Raw genomic sequence first — 19380 nt, 5'->3', positions numbered from 1 at the left:
CAAAGTGTGGACACTTTGTCCCTTCTTAGAATTGGGAAGAAAACACCCATAGAATGAGTTACAGAGACAACGTTTGGAGCTGTGAGGAAAAGATGGACAATCTAGAGTCTACCATATCCGGGGATCCATCCCATAATCAGCTTCCAAACGCTGACACCATTGCATACACTAGCAAGATTTTGCTGAAAGGACCCAGATATAGCTGTCTCTTGTGAGACTATGCCAGGGCCTAGCAAACACAGAAGTGAATGCTCACATTCAGCTAGTGGATGGATCACAGGGCCCCCAATGGTGGAGCTAGAGAAAGTACCCAAGGAGCTAAAGGGATATGCAACCCTATAGGTGGAACAACATTATGAACTAACCAGTACCCCGGAGCTCTTGACTCTAGCTGCATATGTATCAAAAGATGGCCTAGTCGGCCATCACTGGAAAGAGAGGCCCATTGGACATGTAAACTTTATATGCCCCAGTACAGGGGAACACCAGGGCCAAAAAAAAAAAAAAAAAAAAACCAAGAATGGGTGGGTTGGGAAGTGGGGGGTGAGGGTATGGGGGTCTTTTGGGATGGCATTGGAAATGTAATTGAGGAAAATATTTAATAAAAAATATAAAACAAAACAAACAAACAAACAAAAAAAACAAAAATAGAGTAATCCATTCTAGTCGTCTACTGCACACTGGAAGGACAATCAATACGTTGGAAATCATCTCACATCTGCATCTGTTTCTGATTTCCCCCCAATGCACCTCAGATCCATGGTCCCCCTTTTGATTTTAGCATAAAATCATCTGGCCATAAAAGTGACAAATAACTGTTTATTTACAGAAAAACACAAACCACATATGAGGTATTGACAAATATTTATTGTTTCTTCCATTGAGCTTCATAAAAGTAGCAGAATTTTCTGAAGGCTATACATGCTTTGAATGGGGAGAGAAATTAATGTAGAGAGCTCTGAGGTACAAGAGGTACTGAGGGGCTTGGACCCAGGAGCTGGGGCACAGGTGGCTGTGTATCTTTTGGGAGGTACTTCAGAAAGAAGGCTTGTGGCTGGGTCAGTGACTGGCAAGGCTTTGGTGACTTGATTAAGGCACTAAATTGGCCTCTGTGTCAAAAGAAGGCATCAGCAACTGAGTTGTGCTTTTGTCCTTCCTGGGGGAACTGGTACTACCCAGGGACATGTCTCCATCCTCTTCCTATCACTGAGACTTTGTGTCCAGGGTCTCCCTGTGCTTCATCACTAGTGTCCCGATCCACTCTGAGGTTTTCTGTTTGGCTTCCTCCCAGCTGACAAGTGGCTCATAGCCCAGATCTCGCTGAGCTTTCTTGTAGGAGAAAGTGAACGTGCTACCTGACAGTGTGACCAAGTGGCGGTTAGAGGGAGGTATATATCTGTAGATTGGACTCAGCAGGAAGCTCACAGTTTCCAGCAGGAAGGCAAGCCAGTACAGTAAGGGCACAGGAAGGCTCCAGTTGGAATCAAGGCAGAAGCCCCACTCCTTGCTCAGGGTGTAATTTAAATCACTATAGCTTTGGTGAGGGGTGTCATCTGAGATGTAGTAGAACTCTCCTTGGATATTTGGTGACTTCTTGGGGTCTCGAAGGCCCCTGGCAGCCAGAATATGTGCCCAGGCCACATTGCCCACATATACTGGGTTGGCTGTGGAGAATTTGCCCCAACCTCTAAGAATACATTTATTTTTGAGGGCTGTAATTATTATGTTAGAAATGGTTCCACTTCTCTCCCCATAAATGTACATGGGCCTTAATGCACAAGTATGCAAAGTGCCACCATTTTTCAGCATGCTTCCATTGGCTGCCAGCACTGCCTTCTCAGCCATCTTTTTGCTGTATGGGTATGGGTCAGACCATGTGCTTTCATGATGCTCGTCCTCGTGGCCATTCAGGATGACGTCCTTGTACGAGTTGGGCCCTGCAACGTCAACTGAGCTGGAGAAGATGAAGTTTGGCACACTGGCTTGGATACAGGCCTCCAATAAGTTCTGGGTACCTAATGACAGACAACACACTGTCAGTGTCTGAGGTTCACCATGTGCAGAGCTTTGTGCTCATTTTCATCCCCAACCCCAACAACCTCTTCACTCTTAAAGTGCATCTTCTTTAACTACACTCTCAGCTACCATGATATTGCCAGTGGACTACAAATGGAATCTAGAGAGCAAGTATGTCTTGGCTTTTGTGTTCCCAGCACTGTGAGTGTGTACTTGCTTGTGTTTAAGACTGGGTGCTTTTCATTTTTTAACTTGAAAAGTCATGCAAAGTGTCTCAGTAATTCATTCCTAACATATCTATGAGATAAGTGTAGTTATACCCATATATTATGCATGTTTTTTAAAATTTACATAACCAAAAGATTATTTCTTAGATTATGAAGAGGAACAATCTTCAACTAATAATTATTGAAGATTTAACATGGTTCAGACTCAAGGAGAGTTGTGTACTGGTAATATACATGATACATAGACAGTTCATAAGTACAGTTTCATTGTATTTTATTGTTTTGTTTATGTAATTTTATGAGACTATCATGAAGGGGACAAATTGCCAATCGATTTGGGAAGACATAGGGATACATTTGTGTTCCTAATGGCATGCACAATATTATCCCATTCGTGGTTCTACATATGACTTCATTTACTCGGGTATATAAAGGAGAGGTGATAAATATTCCTTCTAGTTTTCATTCTGGAAACCAGCCCTGAGTGACCTTATGTGTTGGTCTTGGCAGAAAACTAAAAGAATCTTTTTACCTCCTATTGGGCATTTCTATAATGGCAGAATATGGTGAGTCCTTGAAGCTGTAGAACTAGCAGCATGAATAGCAGGCACCTGCAAGGTCTCGATCTGGCTCACAGGAGGTCATGGGTCTGGGGTTGTAATTGAAGTTGCAGTTGGAGTCCAGTCTCCCTAGCATCTAGAACAGACCTCATATCCTGGGTTACTTGCTTTCTACCTGCTGGGCCTCGGCCATAGTATATCACTGAGCTCTACCAGCTGTATCTAGTGAGCAGAGGCATTAGACTCAGTATGGCAGGATGCAAAAGCATCCCTTCCTGGTTGTATGGACATTTTTAACTGCCCTACTTTCACCTTGTCCTCTCCAAATACATTACCTTTCAGATTGACATCTAGGATTGTCTGTCTGGGAATGACACCTCTGACATCAATGATGGCAGCAGTGTGGATGACAACAGAGATGCCCTGGCAGGCAAACCTCAGGTACTGGGTGTCAAGAATGTCTCCTTCCAACACTGTCACCTTGATGCTTTTCCCTAGGCCTGTGGAACACAACGTACGTTATTGAGAAGTTTCTTTGTGGGCTGTATACAGATACTAGTTACCTAGATTATCAAAAATTGACAGTGGGAAAAATGTCGAAGAGGAAGCCTGATATGTGGAAAGAGGGGAAAATATTTTTTCCGAATTCAGAAAACATATCACATAAAGAAGCAGTCAAATGTTCAAGAGATTTGGTGGGAAGTTGACTAATTCATCAAAGTGAATAAGGTGGTAATGGAAAGCTGGCTAGAAGTGGGATTAGCAATCAGAATGTCTGTCCCAGGGTTTTGATAAGAAATCCATTTGCAGCAGTGGCAGCAGGAAATGAAGACATGCAGGTGGTGCTTCTTAAATTTCACACAGCTTCAAGATTATCCTTCCTTCCTTCCTTCCTCCCTTCCTTCCTTCCTTCCTTCCTTCCTTCCTTCCTTCCTTCCTTCCTTCCTTCCTTCCTTCCTTCCTTCCTTTCTTCCTTCCTTCCCACACTTCCTGGAGAATAGTCCTCGCTGCCCCATGTAATAAATGAGGAAACTGACTCTCAAGAAATCTGGGCACACAGTTATGACTACACCCACTTATTATATCTTACTTGTTCTCTCCCACAACCTGTGCTATTAACCCATTCTGTGGCATTTCTTGGAGTCAATTTTTCAAAGACAGATTAAGATCATGCCACTGAACTGAAATTTTCCATGATGCCAAACAGTGAGAAAGGCTGGAGAATCCCATAGAATTGGAAGAAACAAATAGAACTGCTTGATCCCAATTCTCTAATAAGTATGCCTTATCTAAGCCCCCTCCTTTTGCCATGCAACTCCAGGAAGGACCTGAGTTAGAGAGAGGCACAAAGGACAGCTCAGAAGTAAGTAGGTACCTGACTGAGGATTGAACACTTGATCATGATCCTATCTACCCACCCAATAATTCTCTCTTGCAACTAATGATGAAAACCAGTGGTTCTCACACTTCCTATTGCTGCAACCCTTCAATACTGTTCCTAATGTTATGGTGACCACCAACCAGATAGTTAATTCTATTGCTATTTCATAAATAATTTTGCTACTATTACAAATTATAATGTAAATATCTGATATGCTGTTCCTCTGAAAGGGTCATTTCACTCCCAAGGAGACACTTGGCTAACTCACAGTTTGAGATGTACTGCTTTATATAGATTGGTTCAGGAATGTTGCTGTGATGAGAGAGGACAAATCCAGACCTGTAGTTAAATAGTCTCATCCATGAGTTATTTGAGGACTCTGAGATCCAAGGAGAAAGCCTATACAGTGTTTCTTGGTGGACCATAGCAGCGCCCTGATCTTAGACACCTGGATGTAACAGATATTTGCACAACATCATCAAGGAATGGGGCTGTCATCTGAGCTGTGTCAGAAAGAGACCCAGAGAAACTCTGCCACACACTGGGTGGGAAGAATACGGAGGCTGCAACTAGACTTCCTGGGTTTCCATTTAGTTTGTTCATCTATCTGTGACATTTGGGGAAGCCAGTTAACTACTGCACTTCTTTACCTCCATCTGCAGAAATAGAGGATAGAAACATTAACTAAATTTCAGAAAGCTTACCCACAACAATTGAGTTGTCACTATGGTGTGCACCCACTTAGCCTGACCAGTAAAGGACACTTCTAGGAATCTTCACTCTTATGTTTAGGCATGGCCTTTTCTATGCATACCCACTGTGGAACTATTCCTCCAGACTGTGTCTTGAATGTTTGCAAATATTGCTGAGACATCAAGGTTCTAATAGAATTATCTGTATGTTAATATTGCTTTCTGGAAGCAACAATGAAGACGATAGAGGAGAGAACTGATGCTGGAAGAGGTCAGAGACAAGATGCAGAGGGTGGGTGTTGTCCCAGAGTGCTATGAACGTCTCTTTGTGCAGTGCATATCCCTAGGTATTGTCCAGAAAATTGTCCAGAAGCTGGCGAGGGGGCAAAGAACTAGCTTTGGCCACATACAGACAATTGGAATGAAGACTCTGGAGTCAAGAGTTGACCCCTGGACAAAATACTGGAGCTTAAGTGAGGAGCCTCTAGCTTGACCTATGATCCTCATTGATCATAGGACACTGCTAGAGTCATTTTTCTTTTCCCAACTTAAAGTCCTCGCTGCTCAGGTCAGTGACATTCTTTCCTACTTAACCTGCCAAGTTATTTGTAATTACCTGAGGTTTCAAATAGGTGGTAAAACACATTTCAAAATCAGTTTGTTCAGTTGTGCCAAGAATAAAAAATTGGCAAAAGGTTATTGGCCTGCACCAGTCAATTCTTCAATCATATTTGTAGTTATGATAAACTTCAGTGAGGAATGGGGTCCAATGAATAAGAATAGTCCGTGAAAGATTTGGACAGTCCTGCTCATGGTGGATTTGTGTAAGTTCCTCGATATGACCTCATGCTCAGAAATCCATTTTATCAATACCCATCTCTGTGACTTTATGTCTGCTGTCCCTAAACCATTCCCCCTTCTGTCTTTTTTTGTTTTGTTTTTTTGTTTGTTTGATTGTTTTCCAGACAGGGTTTCTCTGTGTAGCCTTGTCTGTCCTGGAACTCACTATGTGGACCAGGCTGGCCTCAAACTCAGAAATATGCCTGCCTCTGCCTCCCGAGTGCTTGGATTAAAGGCATGCGCCACCCTGCCTGGCTTGTCTCACATTTCAATTCCTTTCATGTATTTTTTACATTTTTTAAAATTTTACTTCTATCTAAGATGCTAAATGAAAGACTTCCCCCTGAAAAACAAACAATCACAAAACAAGCAACTAGATCAATAGCAATTGAGAGAGAGAGAAAGAGAGAGAGCGCTGAGACCCCAGCTTAACAGACTTTATGGCTGTTACCTAAAATCTGGCAAGTCTGCATAAAGAACTACAGGAAAGAGAGATAGAACTTCTCAGTCCAAACTCTGTCTCTCCCAAGCTGTGTTTTGCTATGAGAGCTGTTTCCTTTTGATGAATGTGGACATGGAGAAGTGTTAGGACTGAAAGTGTCCTTTGTTTACTAGACATGGGAGGATCCCACACATATGCAGGCCATGTTGGCTATGCAGTCATGTGGCTAATTGTCACAATCACTTACTGATGAATTGCTCCCTGGTTTCAGGTTTGAAGACCTTGTCCAGGACCCTGATCTCCTCAAGATCTTTCTCCTGCACCAACAACTGGATGATCCTCTGGCCCAAAAATCCTCCTGCTCCAGTCACCAGGCAGCTCCACCCAGGCATGGTCAACACTGGAAGCAGATCACAGTTGGTGTGAGGTTAATGTATGATGGCCCTACAGGTGGCTAGAAAGAGAGAGCTGTTGATTTCCCCAAACCCAGTTTCTTCTTCAAACCTACCATAGAACAGATCTCCAAGACATGGGGATTAATTCCCACATCACACATCGAAGTATTCCAATAGGTGCCAAGAAACTATCAACACATATGGTGTGGCTATGTCAAAATATGTCTCCTTTACCTAAAAGCCTGTCTCAACCTGGAATAATTCACTTGTCCTTCTGAAGAAATAATCACATACTGTGGCTCAATATATCTTTACTAAGCATGATAAAGTTATATAAACAGTTCCTGGAACCACAGAAATGGTTACATAACTTTATTGAGTGTTAAGTGTGTGTGTGTGTGTGTATGTGTGTCTGTATGTGTAGGGGGTAATGTGGGGAGTCATGGAGTAAGACATAAAGATTGTCTCTGGAGTTTCTATGTTCTTGGGCAATACCCTCCAGAAAGCTCTACTGGGTCAATGATCTAGAACACAGGCAACCTATCACTAGGGATCTGATTTATACACTCCATTTACAGGCATGCTTGAACCACATACAATTTTGTTGAAACTTGACAGGACTCAGAGTTTAGCCAAGTGCAATTTGACTACATAAGTGGCCCAGTAAGTCCTGTCTTTTGTAATTTTTCAATCATTTCTTCCTAGAAGTTGTGGGACAGAGGCCATTTGGTATATGAACTATCTGTCAACAAGCCACAGCACATTTGGAATGAGATTTAAATTATGTACTACAGAGAAAAAGCACATTTAAATGATAGTATCAAAAGCCAACGCCTGTTACTTTGTTCTTTTTGTTTGTTTGTTTGTTTTTCAAAATTGTATCATGTCAAACAGACACATAATTTAAAAATCTAATAAGTCAATAGGAATCCATTCAACCTTTATTAAGTGCTTCATACTTTCTGAATATGTCTTTCAAGGGAGTTGACCACTATATTTACTCAAGTTTTTGGAAAGCATACACTTTCATTTCAGACATATGGTATAATTGGACTATGAAATAATATTGTGTTGTACTCTAGCCTTGTTGGAGCTGTGGATTTGAAATGAGATCTCAAATTAGAGCCCATTTATTCCCTTCTTTTTGTTCTCACTCCCCCCCCCCCAATTCACTCAATTCATTATCACTCAAATATTTTCCCGTTTGGAAGGGATGTTAGGTGAGGCCACTTGCCAGCATGGAACACTGCTAGTGTAATAAGTAAATCCTTTCCCATACAGTAGTATGGATAACCTCCTCATGGAGTTCTGCTCAGCTAGTCATCCTACTTTCCAACCAACACTCAGATAAAAGTGACTCAGCTTATCATACAATGCCTGTTTAAACACTTTTAAGTTTGTAACCTTTAATATCAAATATTTTGATGTTTTAGTTAATGGCTAGTTAATGACTAGAATGCCCTTTGTCTTTTCCACTATGCTGGCTGCCCCACTTTGGAATAACCTAGTGTCAGTTTTATTTTTTTAATTTTTAATATTTTTATTACATATTTTCATCAATTACATTTCCAATGCAATCCCAAAAGTCCCCCATACCCTCCCCCCTCTTCCCTACCCACCCATTCCCATTTTTTTGGCCCTGGTGTTCCCATGTACTGGGGCATATAAAGTTTGTATGCCCAATGGGCCTCTCTTTCCAGTGATGCCCGACTAGGCAATCTTTTGATACATATGCAGCTAGAGTCAAAAGCTCCAGGGTACTGGTTTGTTCATAATGTTGATCCACTGATAGGGTTGCAGATCCCTTTAGCTCCCTGGGTACTTTCTCTAGTTCCTCCATTGGGAGCACTGTGATCCATCCAAAAACTGACTGTGAGCATCCACTTCTGTGTTTGCTAGGCCCCCAGATAGTCTCACAAGAGAAAGCTATATCTGGGTCCTTTCAGCAAAATCTTGCTAGTGTATGAAATGGTGTCAGCGTTTGGAAGCTGATTATGAGTTGGATCTCTGGATATGGCAGAGTCTAGATGGTCCATCATTGTGTCACAGCTCCAAACTTTGTCTCTGTAACTCCTTCTATGGGTGTTTTGTTCCCAATTCTAAGAAGGGGCACAGTGTCCACACTTTGGTCTTCATTCTTCTTGAGTTTCATGCATTTAGCAAATTGTACTTTATACCTTCTGTATCCTAAGTTTTTGGGCTAATATCCACTTATCAGTGAGTACATATTGTGTGAGTTCCTTTGTGATTGTGGTACCTCACTCAGGATGATGCCCTCCAGGTCCATCCATTTGCCTGGGAATTTCATAAATTCATTCCTTTTAATAGCTGAGTAGTACTCCATTGTATAATTGTACCACATTTTCTGTGTCCATTCTTCTGTTGAGGGGCATCTGGGTTCTTTCCAGCTTCTGGCTATTATAAATAAGGCTGCTATGAACATAGTGGAGCATGTGTCCTTCTTACCGGTTGGGACATCTTCTGGATATATGCCCAGGAGAGGTATTGCTGGATCCTCCGGTAGTACTATGTCCAATTTTCTAAGGAACCCCCAGACTGATTTCCAGAGTGGTTGTACAAGCTTGCAATCCCAACGAAACTGGAGGAGTGTTTCTCTTTCTCCACATCCTCGCTAGCATCTGCTGTCACATGAATTTTTGATCTTAGCCATTCTGAATGGTGTGAGGTGGAATCTCAGGGTTGTTTTGATTTGCATTTCCCTGATGATTAAGGATGTTGAACATTTTTTCATGTGCTTCTCAGCCATTCAGTATTCCTCAGTTAAGAATTCTTTGTTCAATTCTGAGCCCCATTTTTTAATGGGGTTATTTGATTTTCTGGACTCCACCTTCTTGATTTCTTTATATATAATGGATATTAGTCCCCTATCTGATTTAGTATATGTAAAGATGCTTTCCCAATCTGTTGGTCGTCTTTTTGTCCTATTGACGGTGTCTTTTGCCTTGCAGAAGCTTTGCAGTTTCATGAGGTCCCATTTGTCAATTCTCAATCTTACCGCACAAGCCATTGGTGTTCTATTCTGGAATTTTTCCCCTGTGCCCATAACTTCAAGGCTTTTCCCCACTTTCTCCTCTATAAGTTTCAGTGTCTCTGGTTTTATATGAAGTTCCTTGATCCACCTAGATTTGACCTTATTACAAGGAGATAGGAATGGCTTAAGTCACATTCTTCTACATGATAACCACCAGTTGTGCCAGCACCATTTGTTGAAAATGCTGTCTTTCTTCTACTGGATGGTTTTATCTCCCTTTTCAAAGATCAAGTGACCATAGGTGTGTCGGTTCATTTCTGGGTCTTCAATTCTATTCCATTGGTCTACTTGTCTGTCAATATACAAGTATCATGCAGTTTTTATCACAATTGCTCTGTAGTAAAGCTTTAGGTCAGGCATGGTGATTCCACCAGAGGTTCTTTTATCCTTGAGACGAGTTTTTGCTATCCTAGGATTTTAGGTATTCCAGATGAATTTGCAGATTGTTCTTTCTAATTTGTTGAAGAATTGATTTAGAGTTTTGATGGGGATTGCATTGAATCTGTAGATTGCTTTTGGCAAGATAGCCATTTTTACATTGTTGATCCTGGCAATCCATGAGAATGGGAAATCTTTCCATTTTCTGAGATCTTCATTAATTTCTTTCTTCAGAGACTTGAAGTTTTATTATACAGATCTTTCACTTCCTTAGTTACAGTCACAACAAGATATTTTATATTATTTGTGACTATTGAGAAGGGTGTTGTTCCTCTAATTTCTTTCTTAGCCTGTTTATTCTTTGTGTAGAGAACGGCCATTGACTTGTTTGAGTTAATTTTATATTCAGCTGAAGCTGTTTATCCGGTTTAGAAGTTCTCTGGTGGAATTTTTAGGGTCACTTATATATATATATATTATCATATCATCTACAAAATGTGATATTTGACTTCATCTTTTCAAATTTGTATCACCTTGATCTCTTTTTGTTGTCGAATTACTCTTGCTAGGACTTAAAGTACAATGTTGAATAGATGTGGAGAGTGTGGACAGCCTTGAATTACGTTGACGGATTTCTGTATATTAAACCATTCCTCTGGTTAGAGCTTGTTCCTCAGGTAATTCTGTTAGCCTCTATCAGCAGACCTGGTTCTGCACAAATTATTCCACAAAATAGAAGTAGAAGGAACACTACCCAACTCATTCTAGGAAGCCACAATTACTCTGATACCTAAACCACAGAAAGATACAACAAAGATAGAGAACTTCAGACCAATTTCCCTTTTGAATATAGATGCAAAAATCCTCAATAAAATTCTCGATAACTGAATCCAAGAACACATTAAAGCAATCATCCATCCTGACCAAGTAGGTTTTATTTCAGGGATTCAGGGATGGTTTAATATACAGAAATCCATCAATGTAATCCATTAAATAAAAAAAAAAACCCAAAGACAAATACCACATGATCATCTCGTTAGATGCACAAAAAGCATTCGACAAGATCCAACACCCATTCATGATAAAAGTCTTGGAAAAATCAGGAATTCAAGGCCCATACCTAACCATGATAAAAGCAATCTACAGCAAACCAGTAGCCAACATCAAAGTAAATGGTGAGAAGCTTTAAGCAATCCCACTAAAATCAGGGACTAGACAAGGCTGTCCACTCTCTCCACACCTATTCAACATTGTACTTTAAGTCCTAGCAAGAGTAATTCGACAACAAAAGGAGATCAAGGGGATACAAATTGGAAAAGATGAAGTCAAATATCACTTTTTGCAGATGATATGATAGTATATATAAGTGACCCTAAAAATTCCACCACAGAACTCCTAAACCTGATAAACAGCTTCGGTGAAGTAGCTAGATATAAAATTAACTCAAACAAGTCAATGGCCTTTCTCTACACAAAGAATAAACAGACTGAGAAAGAAATTAGGGAAACAATACCCTTCTCAATAGTCACAAATAATATAAAATATCTTGTTGTGACTGTAACTAAGGAAGTGAAAGATCTGTATAATAAAAACTTCAAGTCTCTGAAGAAAGAAATTAATGAAGATCTCAGAAGATGGAGAGATTTCCCATTCTCATGGATTGGCAGGATCAACATTGTAAAAATGGCTATCTTGCCAATAGCAATGTACAGATTCAATGCAATCCCCATCAAAATTCCAACTCAGTTCTTCAAAAAATTAGAAAGAGCAATCTGCAAATTCAGCTGGAATAACAAAAATCCTAGGTTAGCAAAAACTCTTCTCAAGGATAAAAGAACATCTGGTGAAATCACCATGCCAGACCTAAAGCTTTACTACAGAGCAATTGTGATAAAAACTGCATGGTACTTGTATAGTGATAGACAAGTAGACCAATGGAATAGAATTGAAGACCCAGAAATGAACCGACACACCTATGGTCACTTGATCTTTGAAAAGGGAGCTAAAACCATACAGTAGAAGAAAGACAGCATTTTCAACAAATGGTGCTGGCACAACTGGTGGTTATCATGTAGAAGAATGCGAATTGATCCATTCCTATCTCCTTGTACTAAGGTCAAATCTAAGTGGATCAAGCAACTCCACATAAAACCAGAGATACTGAAACTTATAGAGGAGAAAGTGGAAAAAAGCCTTGAAGATATGGGCACAGGGGAAAAAATTCCTGAATAGAACAACAGTGGCTTGTGATGTAAAATCTAGAATTGAGAAATGGGACGTCATGAAACTGCAAAGCTTCTGCATGGGAAAAGACACTGTCAATAAGACAAAAAGGACACCAAGACATTGGGAAAGCATCTTTACCTATCCTAAATCAGATAGGGGACTAATATCCAATATATATAAAGAACTCAAGAAGGTGCTCTCCATAAAATCAAATAACCCCATTAAAAATAAGGCTCAGAGGTAAAAAAAGAATTCTCACCTGAGGAATACCGAATGGCTGAGAAGCACCTGAAAAAATGTTTAGCATCCTTAATCATCAGAGAAATGCAAATCAAAACAACCCTGAGTTTCCATCTCACACCAGTCAGAATGGCTAAGATCAAATTTTAAGTGATAGCAGATGCTGGCGAGGATGTGGAGAAAGAGGAACACTCCTCCAATTTTCTTGGGATTGCAATCTTGTACAACCACTCTGGAAATCAGTCTGGCAGTTCCTGAGAAAATTAGATCTAGTACTACCAGAGGATCCCACAATACCTCTCCTGGGCATATATCCAGAAGATGTTCCAACCGGTAAGAAGGACACATGCTCCACTATGTTCATAGCAGACTTATTTATAATAGCCAGAAGCTGGAAAGAACCCAGATGCCCCTCAACAGAAGAATGGACACAGAAAATGTGGTGCATTTACACAATGGAGTACTACTCAGGTTTTAAAAGGAATGAATTTATGAAATTCCTAGGCAAATGGTTGGACCTGGAGGGTATCATCCTGAGTGAGGTAACACAATCACAAAAGAACTCAAATTATATGTACTCACTGATAAGTGGATCTTAGCCTAGAAACTTAGTATACCCAAGATATAAGATACAATTTGCAAAACATATGAAACTGAAGAAAACTAAGACCAAAATGTGGACACTTTGTCCCTTATTAGAATTGGGAACAATCACCCATGGAAGGAGTTACAGAGACAAAGTTTGGAGCTGAGACATAAAGATCGACCATCTAGAGACTGCCACACCCAGGGATCCATCCCATAATCAGCCTCCAAATGATGACAACATTGCATACACTAGCAAGAGTTTGCTGAAAGGACCCTGATATAGCTGTCTCTTGTGACACTAGGCCAGGGCCTAGCAAACACATAAGTGGATGCTCACATTCAGCTATTGGATGGATCACTGGGCCCCCAATGGTGGAGCTAGAGAAAGTATCCAAGGAGCTAAAGAGATCTGCAACCCTGTAGGTGCAACAACATTATGAACTATCTAGTACCCCTGAGCTCTTGACTCTAGCTGCATATGTATCAAAAGATGGCCTAGTCGGCCATCACTGGAAATAGAGGCCCATTGGATATGCAAACTTTACTTGTACAGGGGAACGCCAGGGCCAAAAAGTGGGAATGGGTGGATAGGGCAATGGGGGGGGGGGAGGGTATGGGGTACTTTTGGTATAGCATTGGGAATGTAATTGAGGAAAATACGTAATAAAAATATATTTAAAATAAATAAATAAAAATATTTTTAAAAAATTGCTCACCCACCAACAAATGATTGTAGGCAGGTGCACACCTAAAAGGTGGTGCTGGTCTCTGGTATACCAGCGCCATAAACAACGCCATTGTGCTGGCGCTACCCCGAATCTTGAGCCAACACCTCCTGAGCAGTTGCATACGAATCAAAGTGCCAACAGACTGACCAATCCCAGGAGGACACATAGCTCTCCCCAGTGCTGGGGTGTATATAAGCCGTCCTCTCGGGGTTTCCAGGGTTCCCCCGTAGCATGGAGGTGTTCCTAAAATAAAAAAGGCTGTTGAGAAAAATCCGACCTGTTGCATTTTTTCTTGGTAGATGAGGTGAGTGCAACAAAGTGGTGGCCCGCATGGGGAATGGAGTATCTCATGGATTCAGAACTCTTCAGCTGAGGAATGGCCGTATTGGTAAGTCTCCCAAAATTGATCCCTGGTTAAAAGGAGGGATATGTTTCTCTTGCCCGTAGACCCAGTGTGGGTAGCTCTTAGTGTTTTTGTTTCGTTTTTTGTAATTTCTGGCCTCTGCTTTTGTTTGATAGGAGCATTTAAGACAGGTCAGAAAAATTTCACGGAACAACAAGAAAGTATGTCAGAGGAAGATAGGAAACACATAAGTAAAAGAAAGAAAATGGGCGAAAAAGAGAGAGAAAAGGAAAATGGAGAAAAGGAAAATTCAAAAGGAAATGGAAATAAAGAAAACGGAAAGGAAATAGCAAAAAGATATCCCTCTTTAAAAGACTTAACAATAAGTTCAGCAAGTTCTAACTCCAGTGACTCAGAGCTTGATAAAGATGAGGAAGCTGACCTAGAAGAAGAGGCAGCTCAATATGACAGGGGTAGGTATGATCCAGATTGCTCATACAAAACCAGTCTTTTTAAAAAAGGGGGGTCGGCTGGCAAAGTAAAATCGAAAGTGCCGACTGCTCTTCAACATTGTTCCCCATCTTTACCTGTGTGAATTGTCAATTGTTTTATTGATCATATCTATTTTGACTAGTTTCAGATGAAATCTCAATGTAGCTTTCATTTTGGTTTGTATAAAAACTATGAATGTTGAACATTTTTTTAAGTTTTTCTCAGCCACTTGTGTTTAGTCCTTTGAGGATTCTCTTTTTAAAATCTGTACCCCATTTTTAATTGGGCTGTTTGCTTATAATTTACTTTGTTGAGTTCCTTACATATTTTTGATATTATCTCTCTATAGACTTTGTATTTGGAAAAAAAAAACCTTTTCCCATTCTGTAGTCTGCCAAATTCTGGTGTCCTTGGCCTTTTAGACTCTCTGTGTTTCATAAGATTCTCTCTGTTCATTATTAATCTTTGGCCGATGGTAACAATTTTGTGTTCAGAATGCATTTTACTGTTGCAATGAGTTCAAGGGTATTCCCTGCTCTCTCTTCTATCTCATTAAGTGTAATTAACTAGGTGTTGAGGTATTTGATTCATTAGTAGTTGGGTGTTTCACAGATGAAAACTATTTATTTATTTACAATTCTTCTTCATGAAACCTTTCAATTTCACCAGTACTATTTGTCAAAGATGCTGCAAATTTTCCAGTGTATATTTCAAGCTTCCTTATTGGGGTTCAAAAGTCCTTATGTATGTGGATTTATGTCTGGATCTTCAATTTGATTCCATTGTATATGCGTGCTATTGTTCCAGTGCTATGATATTTTTGCTTACTAAAGCTAAAAACTGGGTATTGTGATAACTCTAGCAATTCTTTTATAGTTCAGGAATGTTTGGTGTTATATTTTGGGGATTTTTTTTTGTTTGCAAATGAAGATATTTGACGAATTATGTTGACATTTCACTGGGAACATCACTGAATCTGTAGATTGCTTTTCTTGGAATGAACCTGATTACTAGGTTAATCCTACTGACCTGTAAGCATGGAAGTTCTTTCTATCTTCTGATATCATTTTTAGTGTTTTATGGTTTTTATTATACTGACTTTCAATTGCCTGGTTAGAATTACTATCAGATATTTGATATTATTTCAGACTACTGTTTCCCCAATTTCTTTCTCTGTTTATTTGTCATTGAATATAGGAGGTACTTATTTTTGTGAGACGAATTTCAGTTCTGATATTTGCTCTAAATGTTTATCAAGTCTAGGAGTTTTCAGTGGAATTTTTCATATCACTTCAGTATTCTATTATATTATCATCAAATAGAGATATTTTGACTTCTTCCTTTTCAACATGTATCCCCTTGTTCTCCTTCGGTTGTCCTACTCCTCTAGCTGAAAATCCTGATAGTATATTGAACATATATGAGGAGAGTGGGCAAGCTTGTCTTGTTCCTGGTGTTAATGGAAATGTTTTGAGTTTATCTCCACTTAAGTTTGTCTTGGCTATGGTCTTGCAGTAATCTATGGTCATTATGTTGATGTATGTTCCATATATCCCTGATCTCCCCAGGACTTCTCTGATAAAGGTGTGTTGGATTTTATCAAAGGCTTTGTCAGCATCTAATGAGATGATCCTTGGAAGGAATAGTGCTTCTGTAAGTCTAGGAAAGAGAAGAGGAGGAAGGCCTGCCTCTGTCCTTTGTTCTCAGCACTTATATGAATTTCAGAGTGTGTGTTCACTTGGTAAAAACCTCTCTACATGTTTTAACATAAATTCAGATCACAAATTGAATAAGAGATCATAACAGAGAATGTCTACACACATATTCATTAGGAGCAATTGTCTGCCTGAACATTCATCACTTGTTACTAGCTTACATGCTCTTGGAAAATCAAAGACAACAAAAAAAAAAGCTGTCCTTGAAGTTTTGTATAGCTAATCCAGTCAGTATCTTATCTCTTGTTTTTGCAGCTGTGGTCCTGTAGTGTATATTTTCTTCGAGGTCTTTTGTTCATGGTTTCTGTAACCCCGTGGAATGTGTCCTAAGTTTTAGAACTCTGTTATTACCTTGAAAGCAATTTATCCTGATAGCTTCTAGCCTTCTTAAAATCTACTCAATGCCTAGAATGTGTTCTTCCTCTTATACATGGGTCTCAACAAGCTCACCACTTCCTTGCAATTTCTGATCTCTTAGTGGCTAGTTCTGACTCAAACTCTTCAATAAGGAGACTGATTCAATCTAGTTTCTTTCTCAGCCTCTGACTTTTTGCTCTACTTGACCTCAAAGTAAGTCTGCCAATGTCTTCCAATCTTCTGACTCATCATTCTCTGGCTAGTTCTGTATTCACCAATGTCCACTTGTTTTCTCTTTAATCTCTGTGTATAAAACTCATTCAGTAAAACTGCCTCCTTCTCTTTTCTCTCTCTGCTCTTGTATCCCTCTGTGGTTCTACCTTAAGTAGCCTCTTATTTCTTGTCTGTTCCTCTGTCAGGTGGGCATTTCCTATGTCTTACTCATTCTGTTAAATCTTTCTCTGATTCATTACTTTGTGTTCCTCTCAATTAGATGTCACTTTCAAACATGTGTGCTTCCTTCTACAAACTAAGTTTATAGTCTTGTTATGGTATTAAAGATGTGTATTAAACACATATCTGTATTCCAGATAGAGTGATTAATGTTTTTTTACAAAAGTGTGTGTGTGTGACACTATCTTTGCAGGTTGGTCTAGTAGTGAATAGCTGCTCCTTGATTTTACCGAAGAATTTAGCATCCTTTACATAATGCTAATTTCTAGGCTTATACAATGCAAGAGTTCTGGTATGTTTGAAGCTTTTATCTACATTTTAAAGAAAGACTGTGAACTCGAGAGTAATATGCATTAAGATTGGATTCCCTTTGGCAAACCCTATGATACTGATGCACAGGGCTATGATGGTGAATATGAGCTAGAATACAGAGCCCAAAATATTAGATAGGCCTAAACTTAGAACACCTGTAGAGGATACCCTCAGCCAAGAATTGTAATCATCAGAAGAAGGAGGCCATGTATACTACAAGTAGCAAAGGTTTGGACTCCCCAACCCTGTTGAAGCATATTCAACATATTTGAAAGACAAAAAGTCTTTCAAAAACACATTGTCCTTTAATTCTTGTCTTCAGTAAGTTCATGAAATTCTTATTTAGATACAAGCATAATTTTTTAGTTCTAGGTCATCAGGTTTTTTTTACTGAAGTCTAGATAGATGTCTGGGATGATCAATAGTTTAGGGAATAATCAAAGACAACTCTAAGGGGTGTCCTGGACGAGAATTTAACTCTCTCCAACAGGCTAGAGAGTCTCTGGGAAGGGTAGGCAGGAGGAAAAGGAAGTGTTTTAGGAAGACTTTTTAAAGAAGTAGGATAAGCTTCAGGAAGAGCTAGTCCTGGAGGAGATCTGATATACATGGCTTTTTTTCAAGTGATGGTGATGGATGTTTCTCTCTCTTACTGCTTCCTTTCCTATTTCCCTCCCTCTCTACCCTATTTTCATTTATAGTATATGCATAAATTTTTACACTATAGAGTCCCAGCAGACTTTTGCTTCTTGATTCTCATCATGAAGATACAACTTGCTTATATCATATAATGCTTTCTATTTTCATCTATACTTATATTCAAAGCATTTTACCTTTTGCCCCACCTTTCCTCCTGTGATGGGTCTATCTGTTTATGCTGTACCTTACTTTTCTGTTCTCTCAGCAGGAGCTGCCTGCCTGCTCAGACAATGTGGATATAGATAGAATGTATGATATATCCCTCAGACAATAATGCAATAAATGATACTTAACACATTTATAAGGGCTGTGCCCTTTCCTATGGTATGACATGGAAGTATTGAATTGAGCACCCTCATATAGTGAGTAAGAGTTTGAGAAGGATGTATAAGCAGAAGTCATATCTTATTGCTGCTTCTGGTGGTAAATTGACATGCACTGTTTACACATATTGATATCCAAATCTGAGATTCAGTCCTTTGACTTTAGACTCAAGCATGTTTATCTCAAAATGTCCTTTATGATGCTTTCCTAAGAGAGACTACCCCTCCTTTACCCTTGTGAAATGGAGACAAGGCATAGAGAAGAGTTAAAGCTATTCAAAACATTTTGTCTTTGAGACAAGCTAGAACAACCATTGCCAAGAGAAGTCAGTTACTATTTCTTCTCTTATGTTGGAAATCAACCTATTCTGGGTATGACCAGCAGAAAGCTTACCGAAATATGCAGAACCCTCCCTAACAGGCAGTTTATTATTCACTTTGAATTGCTGATACAAAACATCACAGCCAAAGCAAGTTATAAAAGAAAGAATTTAATTGGACTTACGTTTTGTTTTCAAGGGTTGTAGATCATGAAACCAGAGCAGTTGAGAGCTCCCTTTTTGATCTAGACAGAGAGAGCAGAGTGTGCCGGAAAGCATCAAAGTCCACTTTCAGTGACATAACTCCTCCAAGAATGCCACACCTCCTAATTCCTCCATAGCATTTCCACCAATAGGTACCATAGGTTTAAACATGTGAGCCAATGTGGGTGTTTTCATTCCACCATGAGTCTTTGGAGCCCCCAAAGGAATGATCAAGCAGAGTCTCCTTAGTCATTTTTACTAGATAATTTAAGAACCTTATTTGAGGTTTCAGTTGCTTCCTTTTCTGCTTCGGCTACACTAGTCTTATCTGCTTAGTAGTGTAAGCCCATAATTTGATAATGTTATTTGTTGATTCTCTCTCTCTTTCTCTTTCTCTTTC

General features: G+C 39.6%; 1 protein-coding gene across 1 annotated transcript; it reads right to left on the bottom strand.

Annotated features, from left to right (window-relative positions):
- Nucleotides 1–847: 847 nt before the first annotated feature.
- LOC147005490 (3 beta-hydroxysteroid dehydrogenase/Delta 5-->4-isomerase type 3-like) lies at nucleotides 848–19066 on the bottom strand. The gene is made up of 4 exons (XM_085835624.1): nucleotides 18962–19066; nucleotides 6406–6558; nucleotides 3139–3303; nucleotides 848–2015 (listed from the first exon to the last, which is right to left on the bottom strand). The coding sequence occupies exons 1-4, from the start codon at nucleotides 19053–19055 to the stop codon at nucleotides 1204–1206; spliced, it is 1224 nt and encodes a 407-aa protein (XP_085691750.1). The 5' UTR covers nucleotides 19056–19066; the 3' UTR covers nucleotides 848–1203.
- Nucleotides 19067–19380: the final 314 nt, after the last annotated feature.

Source organism: Mus caroli, unplaced genomic scaffold (genome assembly GCF_978045245.1).
Source record: "Mus caroli unplaced genomic scaffold, Mus_caroli_1 scaffold_3, whole genome shotgun sequence".
NCBI lineage: Eukaryota > Metazoa > Chordata > Mammalia > Rodentia > Muridae > Mus > Mus caroli.
The sequence above is the reverse complement of the archived record's forward strand: the minus strand, read 5'-3'. Positions and strand labels throughout refer to the sequence as shown.

Bases quoted from the DNA above. Each gene is read 5' to 3' on its own strand.
- LOC147005490 (XM_085835624.1), bottom strand. From the start codon at position 19,055: ATGCTTTCCGGCACACTCTGCTCTCTCTGTCTAGATCAAAAAGGGAGC. The intron at 3,304-6,405 runs GTAAGTGATTGT...TGTGTTCCACAG, and splicing joins AACCAGGGAGCAATTCATCA to GCCTAGGGAAAAGCATCAAG. The intron at 2,016-3,138 runs GTAATGTATTTG...GTCTGTCATTAG, and splicing joins CCTAGATGTCAATCTGAAAG to GTACCCAGAACTTATTGGAG.